This window comes from Electrophorus electricus, chromosome 20, assembly GCF_013358815.1.
Source record: "Electrophorus electricus isolate fEleEle1 chromosome 20, fEleEle1.pri, whole genome shotgun sequence".
NCBI lineage: Eukaryota > Metazoa > Chordata > Actinopteri > Gymnotiformes > Gymnotidae > Electrophorus > Electrophorus electricus.
In genome coordinates this window covers 15017747-15045387 of record NC_049554.1, presented here as the reverse complement: position 1 = coordinate 15045387, position 27641 = coordinate 15017747, and the positions used below count along the sequence as shown (strand labels likewise).

The 27641-nt window shown below is 47.8% G+C and overlaps 1 protein-coding gene across 1 annotated transcript in view; it reads right to left on the bottom strand.

The window, feature by feature from the left end:
• Positions 1–27641, bottom strand: part of LOC113592378 (calmodulin-binding transcription activator 1-like) — a 225766-nt gene that overhangs the window by 183958 nt on the left and 14167 nt on the right. Inside the window, exon 3 of the mRNA XM_035520342.1 lies at positions 24027–24130. Within this exon, the coding sequence (XP_035376235.1) occupies positions 24027–24130 (104 nt within the window). The remainder of the gene's footprint in view (positions 1–24026; positions 24131–27641) is intronic.

Genomic DNA, 27641 nt, shown 5'->3' with positions numbered 1-27641 from the left:
CCCCCCACAGGACCCTGCCAAAGACATTATTACCACCTCAGATGAGACACTTCATTAAAATACTGCGTACCCATGCCGTGACAGGACTGATGTATGTGTTAGACCGGCGGGGGGGGGGGGGGGGGGGGGTGTATTGGTGGATTTCACTTTTAACGCTCCGATGGGATGGTTGGCCACTCGTTGGACACTTGGTGGCTTTTTTTTGCTGATTCTGAGAGTGACACAGAGAGTGAGAGAGAGAGAGCGAGAGAGGGAGAGAGAGAGGGAGAGAGAAGGAGAGAGAGAGGGAGAGAGAGAGAGAGGGAGAGGGAGAGAGAGAGAGAGAGAGAGAGAGAGAGGGAGAGAGAGGGAGAGAGAGGGAGAGAGAGAGAGGGAGAGGGAGAGAGAGAGAGGGAGAGAGAGAGAGGGAGAGAGAGAGGGAAAGAGGGGGAGAAAGAGAGAGAGAGAGAGCCCTCCACGCTAAAGACACAGAAGAAGAAGCGTTGAATTAAGATGAAAAATGTAGCAAAAATATTTTGTCCTGTGGAAGGTGGATTCAAACCTTAAAATATGTTTTTAAAGGATTAACAAACCTGCATGAAGTGCATTAATAAAAGTGCACTAATATTCCTAATCATGTCTACATGTTGATGTGCACCTCCTCACAAAGGCCTGCGCCAGACGTCAGCAAGAAGGAAACCATCAGCGCTTAAGGGACGTGGTCTCTCCAATCACACTCACACACACACACACACACACACACACACACACACACACACACACAGCCATCGATTTTCCAATCAACAGCAAATGGTGATTGAATCTGATAAGAACACTATCTCCCGGTCGGAAAGAAAGGAATCAGGTCCGATTCAGGATTCGATTTTGACTGGCGGTGGAGAGGGTAGGCCAAAGACAAAGTGGGAACAAGTGTGTGTTCCTGGAATGTGATGGCATCCCATCAGGCAGCGGGACTACGTGTAGAACCAGACCTGCCTCCGAGATCTCCAGTTTCACTTCACCCCCCCCACAGTGGACACACTAACACTCGTCTCATAGTTTTGGCTTCGTACTCCAGTGGACGGGATTTCAATGATGGACTGGTTACGGTTCGAACCTCGGGTTACATGAACGCTGGGTGAACACGTAGGAACCTACGCAGTCCCACATTTCCGATGCCTGTGACTCACTGGATGGTCATGGCTGAGTTGTTTCTGTCTCAGCTGGGTGTCATGGCATCGTTAGTTTAAGCACATGCGGCATAACTAACGGTTTTTGTTATGGCCTTTACATCTGGAGTCTTTAGCCAAAAATATAAAAAATAAGCAAGCCCTCGTGAGGCTAAAATCAGAATAAATTAATCAAAGATATAATCAAATATGATATAAACAATAATATAAACAATATTAAACACTTATTTAATATTGCAAAGGAGCAGGAAGTGAGAGTAAGATAAAGGAACAGTAACTGAATGAATGACTGAACAACTCAAGACTGATGAATGCTGTCTCAACACAACAAGACCTCACTGCAAACTACTGGTACATCTGAAGAAGAAAAAGGTCTGGTTAAGACTGCTCGGATTTAACCAAATTCTTCATGGATGTCACTTCACCTTGCAGTACGACAGAACACACTAAAGGTGAAATGGTACTGAGGAAACGTCCCATCAGCGGATGCCCGCTGATAAAGGCTCCAGAGGCTGGAGAGACGTCGAGAGCCTTCAGCTGGGAGCAGAAGTGGAAACGTCTGCATTGCTGGCCAGACACTCCATTACCGGGAAAGACTTGGTACCATTACCAGTGTCTGCTAATGTCTTTGGGCCACCGACGTCAGCCAGTCGATTGCACAATGGAGCACTAACAATGGAGCACTAAACATGACATTATTATTGAAGGAGTACAGAACACAGAGCCAAACTACAGGACTTGCGTTGCTGTCCAAGTACTTACACACTGTGCTGTGCACGCCGGACGGAAAAGGATGAGGGTTAAAAAGGTCATTTTTATTCGTTTAATTATGATCCAGTTGTTCTTAGTTTTGGGCAGAACTTCAGTTAGGCACACTAGCACTATAACTGGCATTGTCCAGTTTTACACACACCAACCGTCTACAGCAACTCACCACAGGACTGTCCACCTACCGACCTGCAGCAAGGCTGTAGCACCCGCGTCCTCCAAGAAGACCAGCCACTGCCGTGCTGAGGCATGCCGTACTCAACTGCTGAGTTATGACGTACTAAACTACTGAGTAATGCCGTACTCAACTGCTGAGTAATGCCATACTCAACTGCTGAGTTATGCCGTACTAAACTACTGAGTTATGACGTACTAAACTACTGAGTAATGCCGTACTCAACTGCTGAATGATGCCGTACTCCACTGCCGAGTGATGCCGTACTAAACTGCAGAGAGACAATGTACTAGTGCTGAGTGATTCCATACTAAAGTGCTGAGTGATTCCATACTAAAGTGCTGAGTGATACTATACTAAACTGCAGAGTAATGCTATACTAAACTGCTGATTGATGCCGTACTAAAGTGCTGAGTAATGCTGTACTTAACTGCTGAGTAATACTGTACTTAACTGACATTAAATGCCATGTCATGGATGTCTGTGGTATCAACAGCCCTTGAACCAGCAAACTCACAATCTGCATTTTTGTTACACCACCCTGAAGTATGGACACCACCCTGAAGTATGGACACCAGCCTAGAGTATGGACACCACCCTGGAGTATGTACACCACCCAGGAGTACGGACACCAGCCTGGAGTACGGACACCAGCCTAGAGTATGGACACCACCCTGAAGTATGGACACCACCCAGGAGTATGGACACCACCCTGAAGTATGGACACCAGCCTAGAGTATGGACACCACCCTGGAGCATGTACACCACCCAGGAGTATGGACACCACCCAGGAGTATGGACACCAGCCTAGAGTATGGACACCACCCTGAAGTATGGACACCACCCAGGAGTATGGACACCAGCCTAGAGTATGTACACCACCCAGGAGTATGGACACCACCCAGGTGTACCCCATCTGTACCCTAGTGTCCTTTGACATGTCTCTGAACTTCCTTCTGGACTCCACAGTCAATGTATTGAAATTCAAGTTCAAATTTATTCATAAAGCATTTTTGCAACAGCCGTTGTCACAAAGCAGCGTTACACATGTCCGAGTCCAAGTATTCTCCAACTATCCCAATTAAACTATTGAACTATTAAACTCTCCCAATTAAACTATGAATTTATCCCAGTCTGAGCAGACCCACTCCATGACTCCACCACCATCCCCAACAAGTCCGACAATCACCCACACCTGCTGAGCTCACGCTCAGGGACCACCTCGCTAATTTTCCAAAGTCCTTGACTTCCCCACATTGTCTGTATATGGATGTGGAAAAACTCGCTGTTGTTTTTTGGTTGCCCACTTGTTCTCCACAAAAAAGGAAAACTCCCGACAAGTGTTCCCGGCAGACGAAGGGCGATCACTCCCAACGGCACCCAGGAGGAAACGGCTTTGATGAATTGGGGTCATTGTGTTACAGCTGCCTGTTCTAATTACTCTATTTTCTGAGTTATTACTTGCGGATTCTTCTCGGTGAGCTATGCTAATGCGTCTCTGGGCGATCTCTCTGCAGAAGAACCTCTGTTTTCCAAGGAACGCGCCTCTTGGTGGAAGGTAAGGTCTGCTCGTGGTTGGTCATTATTGTGAATGATGGATCTGTCCATTTGAACACTGGAGGCTGAAGCTCCGTTGTTCTGTTGGGTCAGTCGGCTTCATTTAGCCAGCGAACCCAACACACATTCTTGCTTTTGTGTAAAATAATACATCTTATTTAGAAAATTGTAATTATGTACAAGACAGCAGAAAAGGTAACAGATCATGTCCTGTGAGCGTTTAAGCCACTGGGACACGTGTTCAGAGAACTGTCACTCCAGCATAAACTGAACAAGTGAGATTATTCAGTGTTATGAGTTTAGGGATTATTTAGTGGGATGAATTTGCGGGGGGCATCAATCTCGCCGCGTCTGAGGGGTAGACGGAGCAGACAGCGCCGGCCCAACCCGACCCTGCAGATACAGTGCTGATTAACGTGATCATAGCCAAACGGATCTTCACATGCAGATCGGCAGATTCCACACTTGTACTGTTATTCACCACGCTGCGAGAAACCAATCAGACACCAGAATGAGTTCTGTCAAAAAGAGAAAAATGAAGAAATGAAAAAAGAGAAAGATGAAGGGCCAGTCATGCTTATCAGACTCCTCCTTCTCCACATCCCTCCAATCTGCCATTATATGTGGTTTATTTATGATTGCTCACACTGCGTTGAGGTGTCTTTCGCTTTTACTTTGTCGACTGGGGATTTGTTATTCCCAGCCCCCACCACCTACACTCTTCACCCCCTCGCGCTGTGAGAGGTGAGGAGGCAATCTTTGCCCTGCTGTCTGACAGCAGGTTCGAACCTGGAGCCGTGACGACTGGCCCTCTGTTTCTGTTGTGTCACCTTGAGCTGGGGCGAAGGGTGGGGTGAATTGGGGGTGTGTGTAGCCTGCTGCTTTGTTTCTGCCTATGAAAGCTTTTCCTGGCGGAAAAAAATACGTGAGACTCCAGGGACAGAATGACTGAAGCTAGCGCACACGGACTGCCTACCGATACACGCAGGGTCCTGCACAGGAACGGACGATGCGGCGTCTGTGCTGAGACTGGAATGCTGAGACCAACAGAGACCAACAGGGGACGCTGAACTTTCATTTACAAAAGCTTGGTGAAAAAGTCCAGTCAGTGCCAGTCAGCTTTTAAAATGACGGAAACAAATCCCAGCGGATATCACATCCCATAATGTAGTCATTACTAGTCCTGGCACCCAGTGGGTGTTTTCCTGACATGTGTTTCTGTTCCTCGGAATGTGCGACCTGTTACCTTCCCCGGACCGTACAGTCTGCGAAGCTCGTAAACTCACCCATCTAGGGATCGATAAAAACCAAACAGACCCATGGGGACTCCACGGAGTGACACGGTTACCACGGCGCCACAATCGCTCTGTTTTAGCACCACATCAAAGAGGACAATGACCTCTAATGGCTGACAGCTAATTCTCTGAGCGCCGCGTTCAGCGGTGTGCAGTTCACACCTCGGGCTGCGTGTGAGGTACAGAGACCCGGCTGTTAGCAGACGGGTGTGAAGAGAGACCGCAGGGGCCCGCACAGACGGAGCCAAGCCACAGAACCGTCAGCCTTTTCAATAATGACTCCCCTCCCTCGCTGTGAGCGGCACAACACCCTGCCCACCATGCCATGGGGATGTGGGTGGAGTCACATGCCTGTTTTATGACTGTTGGGGTGGAGCGCTCCGACTCCAGGGTGACGGTCTGAAGCATGCACCCGGCAGGTGCTCTCGGGAACTATACTGCGTTTGGAACACACTGCGACCTGACCGCTGAGCACGAGCAGACAGATCCCGCCCGTGGCACGAAGATCTGGAGGGAGATTCCTCTTCTGACCCTGAGGGGTGATCGTGGAGGAGACTCTGGAGAGGCCTGGAGCTTCTGCGCTCCTCTGGCACAGGTAAGGCAGAGGCACCGCACACATGAGCCTCCACTCAGTGACGGAGAATGTTAATGTCTGTCCTTATGATAGACCACTGAAGCGTTGTGCCCCATGGAGGCACTTTAGCAGTCCTTTGGCATTAAGTATTGCACTAACAAGTAACGATGATGATGACGATGACGACGATCCTGCTTGGCAAGCAAGGTTGAACTCGGCCGGTCTGGCCACAGGAACAAGCCGGTGTGCGGGTGTGAAGGTCACGTGCTCTGCTCTTAGAGAACAAAACCAGAGGTTTTGCTGCCTTCGGAGGTTCTGACGACGGCACCAACCACAAGGTCAACTTTATCGCAACCTTATCCTGACTTTATCCCGACATCTTAATCACCTTAATTCACTCCCTGTAAATGCCTGACGGCACGGGGCGCAACGCCGCATGGTTCACTGATAATTGCGAGACAGATTAGACAAGTGTTGACAGAGCAAACCCACCCCCTCACGCACAGGAGTCCTGCCTCTGTGTCTTGGACAGCTTCAATCTGCACATCAGATACGCGTTTGGGATTATGCCGGGGGGAGTGTATGGACTGGTACCAGGACTGGAACCAGGACTTGGAGTGTGTGGATTGGGACCAGGGTTCATCCAGACACCGCTGCGTCTTCCACACCTCTCCCTATCAACTCCACATTATATCCCCCTCAATCCAGTGTGCAATCGCGTTCAGGAATGGTAGCCACGGCGACATTATCCAGGCTAAAGTCCGCTGGGGCCAGGGATGCAGGGGTTCCCCCACAAACACAGTCTGACCCCGGGATCGGAGAAAGCACGACAGGTGTCACTGAAAGGCAGAGACTGTCATCAGGACCCTCTCATAGTCAGGACGCCCTCCGCCTGGTGTGTGTGGTGCAAGTCTGCCATCCCACCCCATGCTGCCCACGTCAGGCACCTCCTCCCTACGGAGGTCCGGGAGCCTCTTTCCTCTCAAAACCCTGAAGGACTAATTAGCAATTATTACTCTGAGCTTTCAAAGTACAGGAAATATTTCTCAAACTTAAGAGAAAAAAGGATGATTAAACATGAAGAGCAATAAATAATAAAGAGAACAGCGAAGAGACGTTGCCGTAACGCTGGACTTATCGTCTGCGCCCCAAATAACCCGAAATACAACCACTTGTTTAATCTAGTAAATGCAAACAAGTGTCTTTCTTTTTTTGTTTTCTTTTACAGGACAAGGAGCTTCGGGTTTTTGTTGTCTGTTGGCAGGGTTATTGCCAAAGGCAAACTCCCCGCCACCGGAGACTCCAAATGGTGTGGCGGGGATTAAAAAGGCGGTGTGCGCATGCCCGAGCGCAGCCCGTCTGCGTAATTAGGTGGGGGAATTTCACGTCCTGCTCAGCCGCTCCTGCAACCGCTATCGATCGGGCGCAAGGCAAGGCCGTACCCAGGAGAAGTGAGGGGGCTTGACGGAGCTTCAAATGGACAGAAGAGGAGGAGTGAGGAGAGTTTTTATACTGCTGGAGTGGGAAGGACTGGAGGCTGAATTATTTAGAGGGGAGATGTTCCGAGGAGCGGCGGGTGGGAGTGGTGCATTAGGGGCCAGCCTGTCCGGGCGCTGGGAGCCGCTGTGTGGGGAAGGAAGATGCAAGCCATTCATTTCCCGCAGAGTACTGCTGCCACTTGGCAACGTCCAGACGCGTTCAGTTCTGCCGCACTACAGCAGGCGATGGGATTATTTGCCTGTTCAGCCACGTTGCTCGGGATTGTGTGAAAATAGAAGCATGCTGTGCGACCGCACGTTTCTCTAGTCCTGTAAAGTCCTCACGCAACCGTGACGCGTTAGAATTCCTTCCTCTACCGGAGCATAGCGACAGCCATTTTGGCGCTCCTAATGTGATTAGCGGGATTTGGGGATACACTGTGATTAATGACTTGTCTCTCCACCTCTCATAGACGGGTCTGCACTGCTGTCTTTGTTCTGAGCAGAGGCTCATCACAGGAGGACAAGCACCGCCCCCCAGAGGCCCGCTGGCCAATCGTGTAACCTGTTTCACATTCCACAGCAATACTTTGACCTCTTGATAAACAGAAAAGGGAGCTGCAGTTCCATCTCTTAAAAAAAATCATTGTGAGGTGTTTTTTTTCATCACACAGACAGACAATAAAACATCAAAACGCAGCTAGTGCAGAAAGGCACAAAAACAACAGAGAACTGAAAACACATTACACTTTAGTTTCTGTTTTCTGGAAATGTTTCATGTTTCCGTGGTCTGACACCATGCGTGGCCTCCCCAGGGCCCATGTGCCACGTTTGGCCCCTCCGCTCCTCCGAGGTCTTGGTGGTGATGGGAGTTACGGTAACGAGCCGTGGTGGTAATTAAAGAGCGAGGTGGTGGCAGAAGCTCGGCCTGTCTGGTGTATGTCCTGTGGCAGCACCTGCCCTCCACCCTGTGACTCCACCCTCCCCCCAGGTCCCAGGGATTGTATATTTTTTGCCGTCGTGAACGAGTGGTTGTGCTGCACATATGTTGCCGTGGGCAACGGGCTGTAGAAGCTGCTCTGGGACTACAGGTGGAAAAGCAGTTTTGAGTTCTGCTGGTGCTGCGGATCAAAGAAGCTGTTCACACACACACATACATACACACACACACACACACACACACACACACGCGCGCGCACGCACGCACACACACACGCACAAGCATGCACATGCACACACACACATACACACACGCGCACACACACACCATCAGCGGGCAACCGCAGACCTGCGCTGGAGAATAATCCTAACCTTTTCATTGTTTGAAATCGCTGAGGCGACCGGTGCGCACACTAATTATGTAAACATGACTTTGAGAAATGCCCAGTGGTGAAGGAGCACAGAGCCCTGCCTTTCCTCTCAAATGTATACATTACAAAGGGTGTGAGTGTGTGTGTGTTTTGTGGAGGACTGTGTGTGTGTGTGTGTGTGTGTGTGTGAAGTGGCGGGTGCTCAGCAGAATTTTAATGAAGCTTCAAGGTTCTGCAAAAGGACAGAAAGGGAAGACAGACGAGGAACAAGGAGGCGTTATGGAGCACATCAACCAGCAGGGGGCGCAATCTCAGACAACAGGGAGAGCCAGGGGTGCAGCTTGTGTAGATAACACACCATACACACCATGTGGTGTTGATGTGATCTTGTGTGTATAACACACCACACACACACCGTGTGGTGTTGATGTGATCTTGTGTGTATAACACACCACACACACACACACACACCAGTGTTAATGTGATCTTGTGTATATAATACACCACACACATACCAGTGTTAATGTGATCTTGTGTAAAACACACCACACACACTGCAGTGTGGTGTTAATGTGATCTTGTGCATAACACACCACACACACCACAGTGTTAATGTATCTTGTGTGTATAACACACCACACACACACACCACAGTGTTTATGTGATCTTGCGTGTATAACACACCACACACACCGGTGTTAATGTGATCTTGTGTATAACACACCACACACACACACACTGCAGTGTTAATGTGATCTTGTGTATATAATACACCACACACACACCTTCGTGTTAATGTGATAGCTGTGTTCTGCATTCTTACACCTAGACTGGCCCTGAGACCCAGAGTGTGCCTGGGCATAACATAAGGGGTCAAAAGTTATGCCAATGAATCACTTATCTAATACAATTTGATTAGAGGTCAAAGGTGACAGCTTAAGTTCATCACATTAGATGACAATTAACCGTAAGTGGGTGATCTTTGTCGCCATGGGAACAGTATTAGCCCGTCATCATGCTGTGATTCACGACTGCACTATACTTAATGGCCTCTAGACAGACGCCTGAAGAAGTCTGAACCTGAGTCTGGTAACAGGAAGTGTAGCAGTGTTTCTGGACAGGAGTAGCACTGCACCCTGCTACACACTATATCACCCCACATTATCACCCCTATACACTATATCACCCCACATTATCACCCCCTACACACTATGTTACCCCACATTATCACCCCCTACACACTATATTACCCCACGTCATCAGCCCCTACACACTATTTCACCCCACGTTATCATCCCATACACACTATATTACCCCACGTCATCAGCCCCTACACACTATATTACCCCACGTCATCAGCCCCTACACACTATATCACCCCACGTTATCATCCCCTACACACTATATCACCCCATGTTATCATCCCCTACACACTATATTACCCCACGTTATCACCCCTAGACACTATATTACCCCACGTTATCACCCCTAGACACTATATTACCCCACGTTATCACCCCTAGACACTATTACCCACGTATCACCCCTACACTATCCCCATGTTATCACCCCTACACACTATATCACCCCACATTATCACCCCCTACACACTATGTTACTCCACGTTATCACCCCTACACATAATATCACCCCACGTTATCACCCCTTACACACTATGTTACCCCACATGATCACCCCCTACACACTATGTCACCCCACGTTATCACCCCTACACACTGTTACCCCACGTTATCATCCCCTACACACTATATTACCCCACGTCATCAGCCCCTACACACTATATTACCCCACGTCATCAGGCCCTACACACTATATTACCCCACGTTATCACCCCCTACACACTATATCACCCCACGTTATCATCCCCTACACACTATATTACCCCACGTTATCACCCCTAGACACTATATCACCCCACGTTATCACCCCTAGACACTATATTACCCCACGTTATCACCCCTAGACACTATATCACCCCACGTTATCACCCCTAGACACTATATTACCCCACATTATCACCCCTAGACACTATATCACCACACGTTATCACACGTCGGGCTAGACGATGTCCGCCATGTTCGCCAGGCTACCTCTACGAAGGTTCCCCTTGTTCTCCCCACTTCCTGTCATCTCCGACCTGAACAGACTAACCAGGTCCTTCATGCACTCGTTGCCATGGCTCCCCAGATAAATGTCACACTCAGGAGACCAAACAGGAAAAAGACAGAGAAGAAGAAGAAGAAGAAGAAGAAGAAGAAGAAGAAGAAGAAGAAGAAGAAAGGGGGGAAATGAGAAAAGAGAAGTTGGCAGGACACTGGTTAAGCACTCCTGATCCCTGACATGCTATGGTGTCACGGTGCTACGCACAGTTCACACCTCAGCAGGTTTCCACAGACGCAGCATAACCAACGGACACTAGACATAAGCTCATAGATGGTTAATGGAGTCAGGGTTAAGTGTTAATATTAGTCATCAGTGCAATCCCTGAAATACAGCCTCTGTTGACTAACGCTAGTGATTTTAACACCATCATTGTGATTTGGCATCAGCAAATCATCCTTCTTAAAACACAGTAGCAGTGTGGTTTTCCATGGAATTTCATATGATTGTACATGTGGAAACACATATAATTACTGTAATTTTGTTTTTTATAATAAAATTGATAACAGCTAATAATTTAACTGTGTATTTTGCCTAGAAGGTACCAATTTCTTAACACTTCAGTTTTCTTCAGTAGTAAATGTAAAGGTCAGAAAATTTTAAACAATCACAGTGAGGAATGCCTGCCACTGCTTTTCCTATTTTCAGAAAGTGTCCTGGAGATAAAGTGGAAGAGCTCTAAGCCAAGTATGAAATTCCTGGTGAGGAAAATTGTTGAAGGACAGTGAATGGGTCCTCTGGTTCTAATCCCGCAGGCCTCTCCAAGTATGACAATTAAATCTGGAGTTATCAGATTAAAACCCCAAAGAGCCACAGCTAACTGCTCAGCAGCTGTCTGTCACATGCGCAACCCAAGACAGGACAACGTCCCACCCGCCTGTCCAATCTCCGCCCTCTCCTCTGTCCCATCTCCCAGCCCCGCCCCGCACACCCCACGGATGACCGAAGGGGCTCATAGCCATTATCTTATAATGGATCTGGAAAGAAAAAAAAAACGCATGAGAAGTACGGATGGACTGGTCAGTGCATGGTGTGGGTCATAAGTACTCTCAGCTTTGTCCACGTAAAGTCTGGGTAGCTGTTTACAGCAGCCTCTCTCCCTCCTCCTCATGCTTTCTCTACATTAGAACTGCTCTTCTCCAAGGCAACGTGGCATATTCCATCAATACTGCACGTCAGGAGGCATATGAGGAGTGTGCCGTCGTCATGGCTGCTGATGTACACAGTCCCAGAACCTGGTTGCTGACTGGTGTGATTTAGCATAATGTGACATGACGGCACTTTCTCCAAAGTACAGCCTGCTGTCAGCCACGTGGAGGATGTGGGCGCTAACTCTAAGAACCGTGTGGGCGCTAACTCTAACAGAACCGTGTGGGCGCTAACTCTAAGAACCGTGTGGGCGCTAACTCTAAGAACCGTGTGGGCGCTAACTCTAACAGAACCGTGTGGGCGCTAACTCTAAGAACCGTGTGGGCGCTAACTCTAACAGAACCGTGTGGGCGCTAACTCTAAGAACCGTGTGGGCGCTAACTCTAAGAACCGTGTGGGCGCTAACTCTAACAGAACCGTGTGGGCGCTAACTCTAACAGAACCGTGTGGGCGCTAACTCTAAGAACCGTGTGGGCACTAACTCTAACAGAACCGTGTGGGCGCTAACTCTAACAGAACCGTGTGGGCGCTAAGTCTAACAGAACCGTGTGGGCGCTAACTCTAACAGAACCGTGTGGGCGCTAACTCTAAGAACCGTGTGGGCACTAACTCTAACAGAACCGTGTGGGCGCTAACTCTAATAGAACCGTGTGGGCGCTAACTCTAAGAACCGTGTGGGCGCTAACTGTAACAGAACCGTGTGGGCGCTAACTCTAACAGAACCGTGTGGGCGCTAACTCTAAGAACCGTGTGGGCACTAACTCTAACAGAACCGTGTGGGCGCTAACTCTAACAGAACCGTGTGGGCGCTAACTCTAACAGAACCGTGTGGGCGCTAACTCTAAGAACCGTGTGGGCGCTAACTCTAAGAACCGTGTGGGCGCTAACTCTAACAGAACCGTGTGGGCGCTAACTCTAAGAATCGTGTGGGCGCTAACTCTAACAGAACCGTGTGGGCGCTAACTCTAACAGAACCGTGTGGGCGCTAACTCTAAGAACCGTGTGGGCGCTAACTCTAAGAACCGTGTGGGCACTAACTCTAACAGAACCGTGTGGGCGCTAACTCTAAGAACCGTGTGGGCGCTAACTCTAACAGAACCGTGTGGGCGCTAACTCTAACAGAACCGTGTGGGCGCTAACTCTAAGAACCGTGTGGGCGCTAACTCTAACAGAACCGTGTGGGCGCTAACTCTAACAGAACCGTGTGGGCGCTAACTCTAACAGAACCGGGTGGGCGCTAACTCTAAGAACCGTGTGGGCGCTAACTCTAACAGAACCGTGTGGGCGCTAACTCTAAGAACCGTGTGGGCGCTAACTCTAACAGAACCGTGTGGGCGCTAACTCTAAGAACCGTGTGGGCGCTAACTCTAACAGAACCGTGTGGGCGCTAACTCTAACAGAAGTGATGAGTTAGGGATTGCCAGAAGGTCAGTGATGTCTAGAGGAACAGAATCAGCCTCTCAGGTGTTTGCATACAGACATTAAAGCAGTGGAAATGTCGCTGCACCTGTTACTGTAGTGAAGACAGACTACACCGTATTCCTCTGATAAAAATTTGGCCTGGTTAGGTGGGCACTCTCTCCCTCTTGGCCCACGGACAGGAAGCAAGACCCCTATTGCACCACAGTGCCTCGCAACAAAGCCAAAATGGCACCGTGATTGCTTATCATTCTGTCCTTACACCCTGACTCTCTGGCCCCCACTTCCACGTAAAATGGAATTAGGCACCCTCCACCAGCTGGGTTATACTTCAGGGAACTATGACCCAAAATTCCATCTGTCTCTAATCCACCAGGACAACCAAACGTTTCTGTACACATCCAAAGCACAACACACTCCCATGCAAACATGTGCAAGTACACTCAGACATCTCAATGAAAGCTTCGGTTGTAATTGGGTGCGATTGTGTTGCTTTCTATTACTTTGATGATTCTCTGTTCCTTTCTCATCACTCGTTTGTTATTCATTTGCAGGAGTCACCATCATCATCATCATCATCATCATCACTAATGCTATGTTGCTTACCCCAAGCCTATTGGAAACAAATTGCTAACCACTTCTAAGTGCGTTTGCTAGAAGTCTTAGATGAAACAATTTCTTTGATCACATTACATTTTTGATCAAGTACATCTGCATTGCACGTCTAGAGACTGAAGTTTTAGAGACTGAAGTTTTGTTGTTGGCCAGTGATGAATCAATTTTAGAATCATCAGCCAAAAACAAAAATGGCTCTGCGACGCACCTGCGGAGGGTCCGTGTCACGTGGCTGTGAACCAGTACCGTGCTGGAGAACTGACCCAAAACTCCACCAGGCGCTTTGGCCCAGTCCAACGGGATTTCCGAGCCAGCTCCGGGAATCGAGTCCAGCGCATCACGGAAGGTTGGGTCGTTCCATTGTTCCTTGGTCCACATGTCGTGCAGGCGCGACAGAGAGAGAACTCTCCCACTACCCAGCCAGATGGTTCGACCCGGTCCAGCCCAAAGGATGAAGAGACCAGACATGTCCCCTGTGACCAGGTGGTATCAGTAGTTTGTTTACATCAGAACTGGAGCAGTTAACCCTTTCCTCTCATCCGCTGTGACCTGGTTAGTCACTCTCTTTAATAATAATCATCATCATCTTTTATTTATTTAATTCCGTTTATTTCATTTCTCTCCTGCTGTTTGTGTGTTTAGCCATGCTGGCATCTCCAGGAATTTGGTGCTTTCTGTTTGTTAAGTTTGTTTTGCTGTATGAAACGTTATAGCTCAGTGTTGATGAATTCAGCACCTCTGGTCAATACGAACAACTTCCTTATGTCTCACACCAAGATGCAGAGTTGGTGACTCTGTAGTGGTGTTCTAATCTCAGGGAGATGATAAATAAACATGTTGTTGAACTTGCTACTTTTATGAGGTGAGACTGAATTAACCTTAACTACTAATGAAATAACAGTACAGATTAACTCATTTTCCTTGCTAATCAGGGTGGTGCCCAAATTAATCTGGTCAGTTTTGACGGTTAATGTTTTTAGCCGTTATTATTGCTGCATTAGCATGTTCCACTGTGCCTGCAGTTCTCTCAGTAATCAGACACACGTGCTCTGGCATGCTGACCACTAAATAGACACCACGGACAGTTCCCTCCACAGCTGAGCAAAGCAAGCGACGGCCTCATTCCAGACTCGGAGTGTCCAGGCGTTGTCCAAGCAGGGGGACGTCTCCATGACATGTCCTGAGCAAGCGAGCTGCTGCTGTTCTCATCCAGAGGGCGTCCCTGTGTTCATGTGCCTCTGAGAGACCAGCTGGAGGAGTGGCTGCGGGGGACGGAGGTGGCGTGACTGATAATAATTAATTGGCTGCAGCCTCTGCCAATCACAGCAACCTTTTCTTGGGGGTGTGTTTGAGAGATATATGGAGCAAGGAAACTCGTAAAAAAATAGAGGGGTCTGTCAGGCATATGAGATGAAATAACTCTGTCGTGTGGGGTTTATGGAGGACTGTACCATAATGTATGTTATGTGGGGCTTATGGAGGACTGTACCATAATGTCTGTCGTGTGGGGTTTATGGAGGACTGTACCATAATGTATGTTATGTGGGGCTTATGGAGGACTGTACCATAATGTCTGTCGTGTGGGGTTTATGGAGGACTGTACCATAATGTCTGTCGTGTGGGGTTTACGGGGGACTGTACCATAATGTATGTTATGTGGGGCTTATGGAGGACTGTACCATAATGTCTGTCGTGTGGGGTTTATGGAGGACTGTACCATAATGTATGTTATGTGGGGCTTATGGAGGACTGTACCATAATGTCTGTCGTGTGGGGTTTATGGAGGACTGTACCATAATGTATGTTATGTGGGGCTTATGGAGGACTGTACCATAATGTCTGTCGTGTGGGGTTTACGGGGGACTGTACCATAATGTATGTTATGTGGGGCTTATGGAGGACTGTACCATAATGTCTGTCGTGTGGGGTTTACGGGGGACTGTACCATAATGTATGTTATGTGGGGCTTATGGAGGACTGTACCATAATGTATGTTATGTGGGGCTTATGGAGGACTGTACCATAATGTCTGTCGTGTGGGGTTTACGGGGGACTGTACCATAATGTATGTTATGTGGGGCTTATGGAGGACTGTACCATAATGTATGTTATGTGGGGCTTATGGAGGACTGTACCATAATGTCTGTCGTGTGGGGTTTACGGGGGACTGTACCATAATGTATGTTATGTGGGGCTTATGGAGGACTGTACCATAATGTATGTTATGTGGGGCTTATGGAGGACTGTACCATAATGTATGTTATGTGGGGCTTATGGAGGACTGTACCATAATGTCTGTCGTGTGGGGTTTACGGGGGACTGTACCATAATGTCTGTCGTGTGGGGTTTATGGAGGACTGTACCATAATGTCTGTCGTGTGGGGTTTATGGGGGACTGTACCATAATGTATGTTATGTGGGGCTTATGGAGGACTGTACCATAATGTCTGTCGTGTGGGGTTTATGGAGGACTGTACCATAATGTATGTTATGTGGGGCTTATGGAGGACTGTACCATAATGTCTGTTGTGTGGGGTTTATGGAGGACTGTACCATAATGTATGTTATGTGGGGCTTATGGAGGACTGTACCATAATGTCTGTCGTGTGGGGTTTACGGGGGACTGTACCATAATGTATGTTATGTGGGGCTTATGGAGGACTGTACCATAATGTCTGTCGTGTGGGGTTTACGGGGGACTGTACCATAATGTATGTTATGTGGGGCTTATGGAGGACTGTACCATAATGTATGTTATGTGGGGCTTATGGAGGACTGTACCATAATGTCTGTCGTGTGGGGTTTACGGGGGACTGTACCATAATGTATGTTATGTGGGGCTTATGGAGGACTGTACCATAATGTATGTTATGTGGGGCTTATGGAGGACTGTACCATAATGTCTGTCGTGTGGGGTTTACGGGGGACTGTACCATAATGTATGTTATGTGGGGCTTATGGAGGACTGTACCATAATGTATGTTATGTGGGGCTTATGGAGGACTGTACCATAATGTATGTTATGTGGGGCTTATGGAGGACTGTACCATAATGTCTGTCGTGTGGGGTTTACGGGGGACTGTACCATAATGTATGTTATGTGGGGCTTATGGAGGACTGTACCATAATGTCTGTCGTGTGGGGTTTACGGGGGACTGTACCATAATGTATGTTGTGTGGGGCTTATGGAGGACTGTACCATAATGTCTGTCGTGTGGGGTTTACGGGGGACGGTACCATAATGTCTGTCGTGTGGGGTTTACGGGGGACTGTACCATAATGTCTGTCGTGTGGGGTTTACGGGGGACTGTACCATAATGTCTGTCGTGTGGGGTTTACGGGGGACTGTACCATAATGTCTGTCGTGTGGGGTTTACGGGGGACTGTACCATAATGTCTGTCGTGTGGGGTTTACGGGGGACTGTACCATAATGTCTGTCGTGTGGGGTTTACGGGGGACTGTACCATAATGTCTGTCGTGTGGGGTTTACGGGGGACTGTACCATAATGTCTGTCGTGTGGGGTTTATGGGGGACTGTACCATAATGTCTGTTCTGTGGGGCTTATGGAGGACTGTACCATAATGTCTGTCGTGTGGGGTTTACGGGGGACTGTACCATAATGTCTGTCGTGTGGGGTTTACGGGGGACTGTACCATAATGTCTGTCGTGTGGGGTTTACGGGGGACTGTACCATGGTTTGATCCATTGCCTTATCCACACCATACAGACTCAGGGCATTAAAGAACACGGATGAAAAAGAACAGAAAAACCCATGTGGTAATCTAGTTTCTTAACACCTACCCAACCGCTAGAACCAAACACACACACACAGAGACACACACACACACAGAAAATAAAGCAACAGTCAATTACAATGGCCCGGCGCAAAAGTCTTACCCAGCAGTTCAGTTCAACAGGGAGAAATCTATCTCTCTGTACCTGAATAATTTTACACCTCAGTGCACACGAGGCGTGGGCAAGGGGTGGGGGTTCGGAGTGCACGAGAGAGACACCTGATGGAGCGGGTGGGGTTGGGTGGGAGTACAAACAGCCTTACCATAGGGACCAGCTTAGGAGCGGAGCTCAGCGTGTCATAGCTACCGTACGGAGTCTCAAATGATGACTAATGACAACTGATATATAAACACTAGCATATATGGAAACTATACACAGTACAGACTAGTGCACTACACAGAGTAGGAGTTGTACACACTATTTATACTGTATGGGTATTTTTCAAGTGCAACACAACATTCTTGGCAGCACATGGTAAAAATCATCTCAGGCTCATCGGTTGCCATGGAATCCACAGCCCTCTGACCTACAGACTATGTTGTTTTCCTTTTGCTCTTTTTGTGCACAAGTGCGTACACATAAATTGAGCAGTGAGTATAATGGTTATCGCCACCCGGCACACACATGCACGGCGCTCCAGTGATCCAGACGCGCCCAAGCGGGAGTCTCCCCTCCGGGGGGGGGGGCCCCCAAGCGGTCCGATGCCCCACCGTGAGTTATGCACTTGCCCCGATGCTGGGGATGAACAAAGTCGCCACAATTACCGCAGCTTGGGTGATGTACCTCCATCCTGGTGATGCGCCTTTACCATTCCTCCCACCTCTGACATGCAAAGAACAAACAAATGTTGCCTCCTCTATTTCATCGTGCTAATCAGAGAGCCTAACCCTCCTGTTTTATCATGGAATTTAAAAACCAAAAACAAAAAATGGAAAGAAATATCCAGGTATTAGGTGATCAACAAGAGAGAGAGAGAGAATTAGAGCAGGCTAGAGAGTGCAACCCCCAACCCCCCAGATCTCTTCTGCACCGACAGCTAAGGAGGTTTGCGTAATTTGTTTCCACAAGAGTGGGAAATGTGTTCAAATAAATCTTTGAAGATCAAGGCTGGCTCCTTCTTCACGCCGTGGGAGCAGAAAGCACCTGCTCAGCGCTGGTCTAATCCCTCCGAGAAGCGGAAAGGTGGGAGTGGTGATGAGCATCCCCTGCTCCTCCACTCAAGTGCGCCTCCTGCAGTCGCGCGCGGGAAAACCGAAGCAGATCCGGACAGGAAATCTGCTCTTGTCACCTTTCCCAGGTAGATTCCGCAATGTTTACTGTTTGGCATCAAATGATAAAATCAGGAAATGACGAGGAGGAAACGGTCAGATGGTGCATGCTCGGTGGAGTTTAGTGGGAGCATCTGCGTCTGTGATCATTTAGAGTTCATGTCCCACATCCTGTTGTGGGTCTATACCAAGCGCGAGATGTCCCACTCAGAGACGTCTTCCCCAGTGGTGGGGGTGTCAGCAAGCCCCCCATCTCCCAGAGAGCCAGAGGTGTACTCAGACAAGCACAGCCTTCCCCGCAGGGTCACGTGACTAGCCGGAGGGCAGGGGTTGTGGGCCAGATTAAGTCAGCGCGACCACTTCCAAAGGCAATGACACAGGGCTCTGCCGGGCATGAGTGTTGACGTCTATATTATTTTTGACTTTAGGAGTGAGAAAGAGAAAGAGAGAGTGTGTGAGAGAGAAAGAGAGAGAGTGAGAATGGGAGCGTGAGAGAGAGAGAATATTGGATTGAGAGATTTAAAGAAAATCATCTGTGCCTCAGAGGGGACTAGAGAACTGGAGGACAGGGACTAGCCAACAGCACATTTATGACACAGGAAGTTTCAAAGCTCACAGTTCATCTTCAGCGAGCAACTTATTGCACAACACAGTGAGTGTCAGAAATACAAAATAAAGGTGCAGTGAGTCAGGCAAGGTTCTGTTGGTTAGACTGCAGCTTTGAGTATCAGTCAAACGCCAAGCAGAAGACAGAAACGCTGGTCAATCCACTACAACTTCACACAAAATAAATCTTACATGGGTGTATTTATTTCTGCTAAAATATACACAGTTTTTTGAGACATATCATATCAATAAAGTCTTATTAATTTACAGCTTTGCTGATTTTTCTAGTTTTTATTTTATATAGATTCATTTCCAATTCTGTTAATGTGATTTCTGTCTTTCCAATCATTACGCATGGTCACCCTAATGGTCTGTGCCCAAACGCACCAGTGTCTCAGAATAGCTGACGATACTGTAATATCATAAATGTTCACTCCATAATAACAGTGAGCAGAAAAATACTTTACTAACAAAACTTGTGATGGACTGAGATGTTTGGTATTAAACTGCATAGAATCAAGCAGCAGTGGACAAACAGGAAGACAGGATGACCAACAGAGGAAGACCGGATCACCATGTCTGCAGGCTCCTCTGTTTCGTACACTGGAGGGTTTGTCATTGTGTCAAGGTCATTCAATTTAACCCATGACATCACAGAGATGACGCCCCACGAGAATCCGAGCATTCAGCGTTCCGGATGAGCAGATCACGGTTTCTCCTTCGCTCACTTTGCGGCCTTCTGCTGTCCCGTCATGGAGAAGCGTCTCTCCAAAACCCGTAATCAGCAGCGCGGAACCATTGCCGAATTGAAACTGGCAGCAGGTCAGAAGACGCCATGACACGCGACGCAGAAAATCACGAGGCTCTCGGGTGAACAAGAACAGGACGCGTGTCTAGTCCTGTCTGCTCCCATTCCCAGATCACATCTCTCTCTCTCTCTCTCTCTCTTTCTCTCTCTCTCTCTCCCCACCACCAAGGTGTTGGAGTGACTGCAGTGTTGTCGGTGAGTAATAACACGGCCACGTTAGCTGCATATTTAGTCACGAGAATCCCGCTAAACTGCTTTTAGGTGAACTCGTTTGGAGCGGGCCACCCTGTCGCCCCTCTGCTCTCTGATCCTTGCGCGTTGCGTTCGGCCCCCCGTGCGTCAGCTGTGACCCAGATGTGCTACAGCTCCGCGTGTTCCGACAGCTGCAGTATAGACACCTACAGCAGGCCACTGGATCAAACACGCACCGCTCCAGGTCTTTCGAATGAACAGCAGGAGTGTAACGTTACTACCAGAGAAAGACAAAACGAGGGAGGACCAGATGAAGACAGGAATTGACTTTTCGCCACTCCTCCCGCGGTCCTGGTGGGCTTTTTTCTCCTACCCTCGCGACTCACCGACGTTCCGCAGATTTCATTTTTAGCGTGGTCATTCTCCAACGTGCATTTTTCAACTTAATAGACGTCCGTGTCATTATCCTCAATAAGATTCATTTCCCATAAGGCCATGGTGCTGAATAGAGAGTGCTTCTGTAACACTTCCTCCAAGGCCTGACTGGAAACGCCTGGACATCACGTTAGGAGATGCCGCTGCAGATTAACATGCTAATATGACAGATTAACATGCGCATGTTTTCCCTGTCAGGTGTGGAGGAAGGGGGGAGCTTGTCCTGTGAGCTCGTCAGGTGGGGCCCTTGGCCACTGTGGGCGTGGCCGTCATCCCAAGCCCATCAGGAACTCAACACGCTGCCCTGTGGAGGGGGTCAAACCTCTGGGAGAGAGCCCCCTGTTCAGCCTGGCAAACCTGCGGAGACTCGAGACATCTTCCACCCACCTTCATTAGCCCTTCTGTCCTTCCTCTCTGCCGGTTTGTTTCTGTGGACTCACTCTACCTGTTATAGTCTTTCATAATGGTTACATCCTACAGTGACGTTTCCACTGTCTCACTATTGTTTAGGAGAGGGCGTGGCCTTCAGGGTCGACGCGGACGAACGACCAGACGTGCCCGACCAGAGCCCCTCCTCACTACCAGCAGGCCCTTTCTGTTCCTGTGAGGGGGGATGTGTTGCCATGCCTACGGGACATCCCTGTGACCGGGGCAACCGGGCGAGAGCAGGGGTCATGTCACTGGAGCGTACCAGTCGCTGAAAACAGCTGGTTTGAGCCTGAGGAGAACAGCCGTCACCAGTCTGTGTGCAGGAGTTAGTGCTGCCGGAACTCATCATGCATCCGGCCAGGTGACCCAGACCACTGCTGTATATCAGAGCAAACGTGCAGGAGGAGCCTGCCTGAACAAGCTAAGTGCGCTTTCATTTATAGATGTGACTGGTTCCTCCTCCCACCTCCTGCTGCCGTCTGGAGGGCGGGGAGCCTAAGCACAGGGGAGGTTTGTACAAGCCACAATCGCTGCCTCCCCTCAAGCTGTTAATGAAAACTTGAGTAACGAGGTAAACTTCTGTAAACTTCTGTAAACTTCTGTAAACTTTTACATTTGCAAACTCCCAAGAAAGCCCCAGGAATCCCTCTCTGTTTCTTGCAACGTCTCTTTCCATTTCAGGGTGCGCAAGGTGAAATGAGAAAAGATGGCTAGGAGATCAGGAGGGCAGAGAGACAGGTGACAGCCAGGGTGGAGAGACAGCCAGGGTGGAGAGACAGCCAGGGTGGAGGGGCAGGCAGTGTGAACTTTTTAGTGGAGCTCCTGTGTTCCTGACAGCACAGACGCACGCGCTCGGTGGAGAGGCATTGAGGCAGGTGTCTTCACACTGGTGTGGCCTTCGCAAAGCCTGACGCTCCACAGAAGTGAACATTCCGGCATCTCTGAGATGAAAATGCGCGTTCAAACGCAAACCACGCATAGATGTTTTGCATAGAAAAACAACAAAACATAAACAACAGTGTGCAGGATTTGTTGTTGCTGTTATTGAAGGATTTTTGTTGTTTTGTGATGGCACCGAAGTGCTTACAAGTTAAACCTTAAATCGGCCGTGCACTTCACAAGGGATCCTGCAACGTTTTGTTTTCATGAAGTTTCACACAAAGAATTATAAAGATGTCAAGCAAGCAAAAAGTTGAGCTTTGGAGGTCTAATGTAAAGACTAAGTTTCATTTAACAGAAGTTAATACAACAGCGATCCGAGATTGCCATCGAGAGGTTGTTTTATGAACACTTTCTAAATCTCAATCTTCAACAGATCAATTGTAAATTATCTTCTGTCCTAAGACAACTAACAGATTCATGCTGCCATATTGATCAAACTATTTTAGGGCTGAATATCAAAGTCAGATGTTCTGAGCGCACACTGCACTCCTGTTCTGTAAAGAGACGCCCACAGAGAGAGAGGCAAGAATCTCCAAGAATCTCCAAGAATCTTCCCTCCTAATTTGGGTTAGAGAGTCCAGCAACTCCAACTCTCCCTCCTAATCTGGGTTGACCTACGTTTGCCTTTCTGAGAGTCCGGACACCAAGCGCAGGTTCTGTGACCCATGTGGACAGGATCCCCCATGGGCGAGAAACCCCAGAGATTTACAGCTCACATCAGCACACACACAGGCAGGCAAGAAATAAAAACACTGAGATGTTCACCATGTAGTAACACATAAAAAAGTTCATCTTTTAACCATTTTTCAAATCAAATATGCATAATGTAGGACTGTAATTATAATTAGAGATTATTCATAGGCTAACTATAATTCATAGGCTTTCTTTTATGTTTATCTTTACATAAATAGACAAACAAACAAACAAATAAATAAATACATAAATAAATAAATAACCATTTGGTCTTGTGATATTTTCTTCATTTAATTATGTCTGCCCACATTTTTTTAAAAAAATGCACACGCTGTTCCCAAGTGATTGTTTACATGGCCACGTCACAGAAGACAACACACAGCTTCTCGTAATGTGACTGGCCCAGTGTTTCAGAATGAAACTCTGCTGTACACACGTCAGTCTCCGCAACGTCTACATCCACACGTGTAAGAAAGTGTGCTCTCATTAGCGCCCTGTGGGTCTGACGGAACACGGGACGCTTGAGATGCTTTGACATGCTGTTTTTTACAGCTCACAATAAAGCCGAACTCAATTACACAGTGTATTCTTCTGCGTCTGGATTTTGTTGCAATAAAACCTACCAATATCGCACGCATCTTGCCCTGACCGCCAGGATCTGCCAATAACGAACACAAATCTCTCAACATCATCACTGTTTATATCTCAGGTTTGTTCAGTCAGCAGTAAACTGTGAATGAAAACCGGGCCCATAATTTAATCCGCAGAATTTAATCACTAAAATCAGGCATTAGGATCCGTGCTGATTAATCAGACTTGTTTAAAGTATTAAAAATTCATTTGAAAATGAAAATAAGAGGTTTGAATTGTGTTTAATATTTGGTCTGTATTTGGGTTGATTTTAGAAGCTGTAATACCGAGCCCCTCCTGCAGGTGGGCTGGGTCACAGGGAATAGGGAAGCCACAAAGGCAGGACCCCACGCTGAGGTTACTGTTACATAAAACTTACCAAAATGGCATTTTGTGTGCTCACGGAGAACAACGGTTCATCGCGTCCCCTGTGGGGGTCTTAGAAAGTTGAGGGATTTACTGGGAGTGTTACTGAAGCCTCGGTAGGCTCTGGCGGCGGTCTGGGCGGATCCGGACGGATCCGAGCGCTCCCTTACCTCGTTGGTGTTCCAGCGGTGTCTCTCTTTGGGCAGGGAGGAGCACTTTGGCAGGCATTCCAGCAGCTTCTTGGGAAGGTAGATCTTCAAATGTCCATGTTCATCTGGAGACAGAGAGACACAGAATGAGAACCATGAGATTCCCAAGCTTCCACAGGATCCGCAAAAAACGGAACCGGACACGTCTGGCATGTCAAAACTTATGTTTATGCAACTGAAAATTACTGAGAAATTACAACGGAAAAGTGTGAAGGAAAATTCTATTCTTTGAAATGCTTGTCCGCGAATTCCTCACACACACACACACACACACACACACACACACACACACACACACACAAACACCTTAAAATAAGTGAATGTGACTTGGCAAAAAGGACAAATGGAAAAAGGAAGGCCTGAAACACACACCAAGGTGGAGACGTTACTGCGAAAGGAAAGGAAGTGTGTATTCAGAGCGCCAGGTGTGTCTAAGCTGGCATCTGGGACCGGTGCGGATTGTTCCATTTCTCCTCGTATGACTGGAATGTTTCTTCCACCTTTACTTATCATGCAAGAGCGCATGTTCAAATACATAACAAGCAAATTGGGCAACAGAGCAAAAGCGTTTCAAGGTTATTGATAACTGTTTGGATCAAGAGCTCAGGCTTCTTAAGGAACTCGATGTTTAGCCCTGAGGGAGAAGGTACTTCCACAGTGCGTGCGGAGCCTGTTCATGAATAAAAAAGTGAGTGAGTGAGCGAGCAAGTGAGAAAGAGAGAAAGAGGGAGGAGAGGGAAAGGAGTGAATAATATAGAGAGAGACAAATAAATAGACAGAGAGAGAGAGAGAGAGAGAGAGAGAGAGAGAAAAAGAGAGAGAGAGAGAGAGAGAGAGATAGAGAGAGAGAGAGAAAGAGAGAGAGAGAAAATGGGACTGCTGAGTGTCCTTTAGTAAAAGCATGAAGACATGACGGACGTTAGCCTGACACACACACACACCGTTAGCCTGACACACACTCCAACCTTATCCTGACACAAACAACAACTTTATCGCGACACACAGACTCCAGCATTAGCATGACACACACTCCAACCTTATCCTGACACAAACAACAACCTTATCCTGACACACACACACTGTTAGCCTGACACACACTCCAACACTATCCTGACACACTCAAACCTTATCCTGACACACACTCCAGCGTTAGCCTGACACACACAACAACCTTATCCTGACACAACGTTATGCTGACACAAATAACGTTAGCCTGACACACACACCGTTAGCCTGAAACACACTCCAACCTTATCCTGAGACACACTCTAGCATTAGCTTGACACACACCGTTAGCCTGACACACACTCCAACCTTATCCTGAGACACACTCTAGCATTAGCTTGACACACACCGTTAGACTGACACACTCCAACCTTATCCTGACACACACAACATTATCCACACTCCAGCATTAACCTGAAAAACACACTGTTATCCTGACACACACTCCAACGTTATCCTGACACTTCAACATTATCCTGACACACACACTCCAGCATTAGCCTGGCGCACTCTAACCTTATCCTGAGACATAATTTAGCGTTAGCCTGACACACACATCAACATTTTCCTGACACACTCCAAACTTATCCTGACACACACAACAACATTATCCTGACACACTCCAATGTTATCCTGAGAAACACACTAACGTTAGCCTGACACACACCGTTAACCTGACACACACCCCAACCTTATCCTGACACACACAGCAACGTTAGCCTGACACACAATCCAACCTTGTCCTGGCACACACAACATTAGCCTGGCACACACTCCAACTTTATCCTGACACACTCCAAACTTATGCTGAAACACACGCGAACCTTACCTTGACACACACAACCTTATCCTGACACACACAACAACATTATCCTGACACACTCCAATGTTATCCTGATACACACACTAATGTTAGCCTGACACATTCCAACTTTATCGCGACACACAGACTCCAGCATTAGCATGACACACACTCCAACCTTATCCTGAGACAAACTCTAACATTAGTCTAACACACACACCGATATTAGCCTGACACACACTCCAACATTATCCTGACACACACTCCAACGTTATCCTGACACACTCCAAAGTTAACCTGAAAAACACACCATTATTCTGACACACACTCCAACGTTATCCTGACACATTTTAACCTTATCCTGACACACACACACTCTAGCGTTAGCCTGACACACAATCTAACCTTATCTTCAGATATAACCTACCGTTAGCCTGACACAAACACCATTAGCCTGACACACACGACGTTATCCTGACATACACTCCAATGTTATCCTGACACACACTCCAACGTTATCCTGACACACACTCCAACGTTATCCTGACACAAATACCATTATCCTGACACACACTCCAAGCTTATTCTGACACACACTTTAGCATTAGCCTGACACACACTCCAGCGTTAGCCTGACACACACAACATTAGCCTGGCACACACACCATTATCCTGACACACACTCCAACCTTATCCTGAGACACACTCTAGTGTTAGCCTGACATACACCATTAGCCTGACACACTCCAACCTTATCCTGACACACACTCCAAAATTATCCTGACAGAAACGTTATCCTGACACACACACCGTTAGCCTGACACACACTCTAGCATTAACCTGACACACACACACTGTTAGCCTGACACACACTCTAGCATTAACCTGACACACACACACTGTTAGCCTGACACACACTCTAGCGTTAACCTGACACACACACACTGTTAGCCTGACACACCCTCCAGCGTTAGCCTAACACACACAACAACGTTAGCCTGACACACCCTCCAGCGTTAGCCTAACACACACAACAACGTTAGCCTGACACACACTCCAAGATTAACCTGACACAAACTCCTGCGTTAGCCTGAAACAAACTCCAACCTTATCCTCAGACACCCTCTAGCGTTAGCCTGACACACAGCATTAACCTGACACACACTCCAACCTTATCCTGATACAAACTTCGTTAGCCTGACACACACACACTGTTAGCCTGACACACACACACTGTTAGCCTGACACACACACACACACACACACACACACACACACACACACACACACACACACACACACACACACACCAACATTAGCCTGACACGCACAATGATAGCCTGACACACACTCCAGCATTAGCCTGACACACACAACATGATCCTGACAAACATAACATCATCCTGACACACACTCCAGCATTAACCTGGCAAACACACCAATGTTATCCTGACACACTCTCCAACATTATCTTGACACACTCCAACATTATCCTGACACACTCCAACATTATCCTGACATACATGTTCCAGCGTTAGCCTGACACACACACCGTTAGCCTGAAACACACACCAATGTTATCCTGACACACTCCAAACTTATCCTGACACACACAACAACGTTATCCTGACACACGCTCCAACGTTAGCCTGGCACACACACCAACATTATCCTGACATACACTCCAACATTATCCTGACACACTCCAACATTATCCTGACATACATGTTCCAGCGTTAGCCTGACACACACACCATTAGCCTGAAACA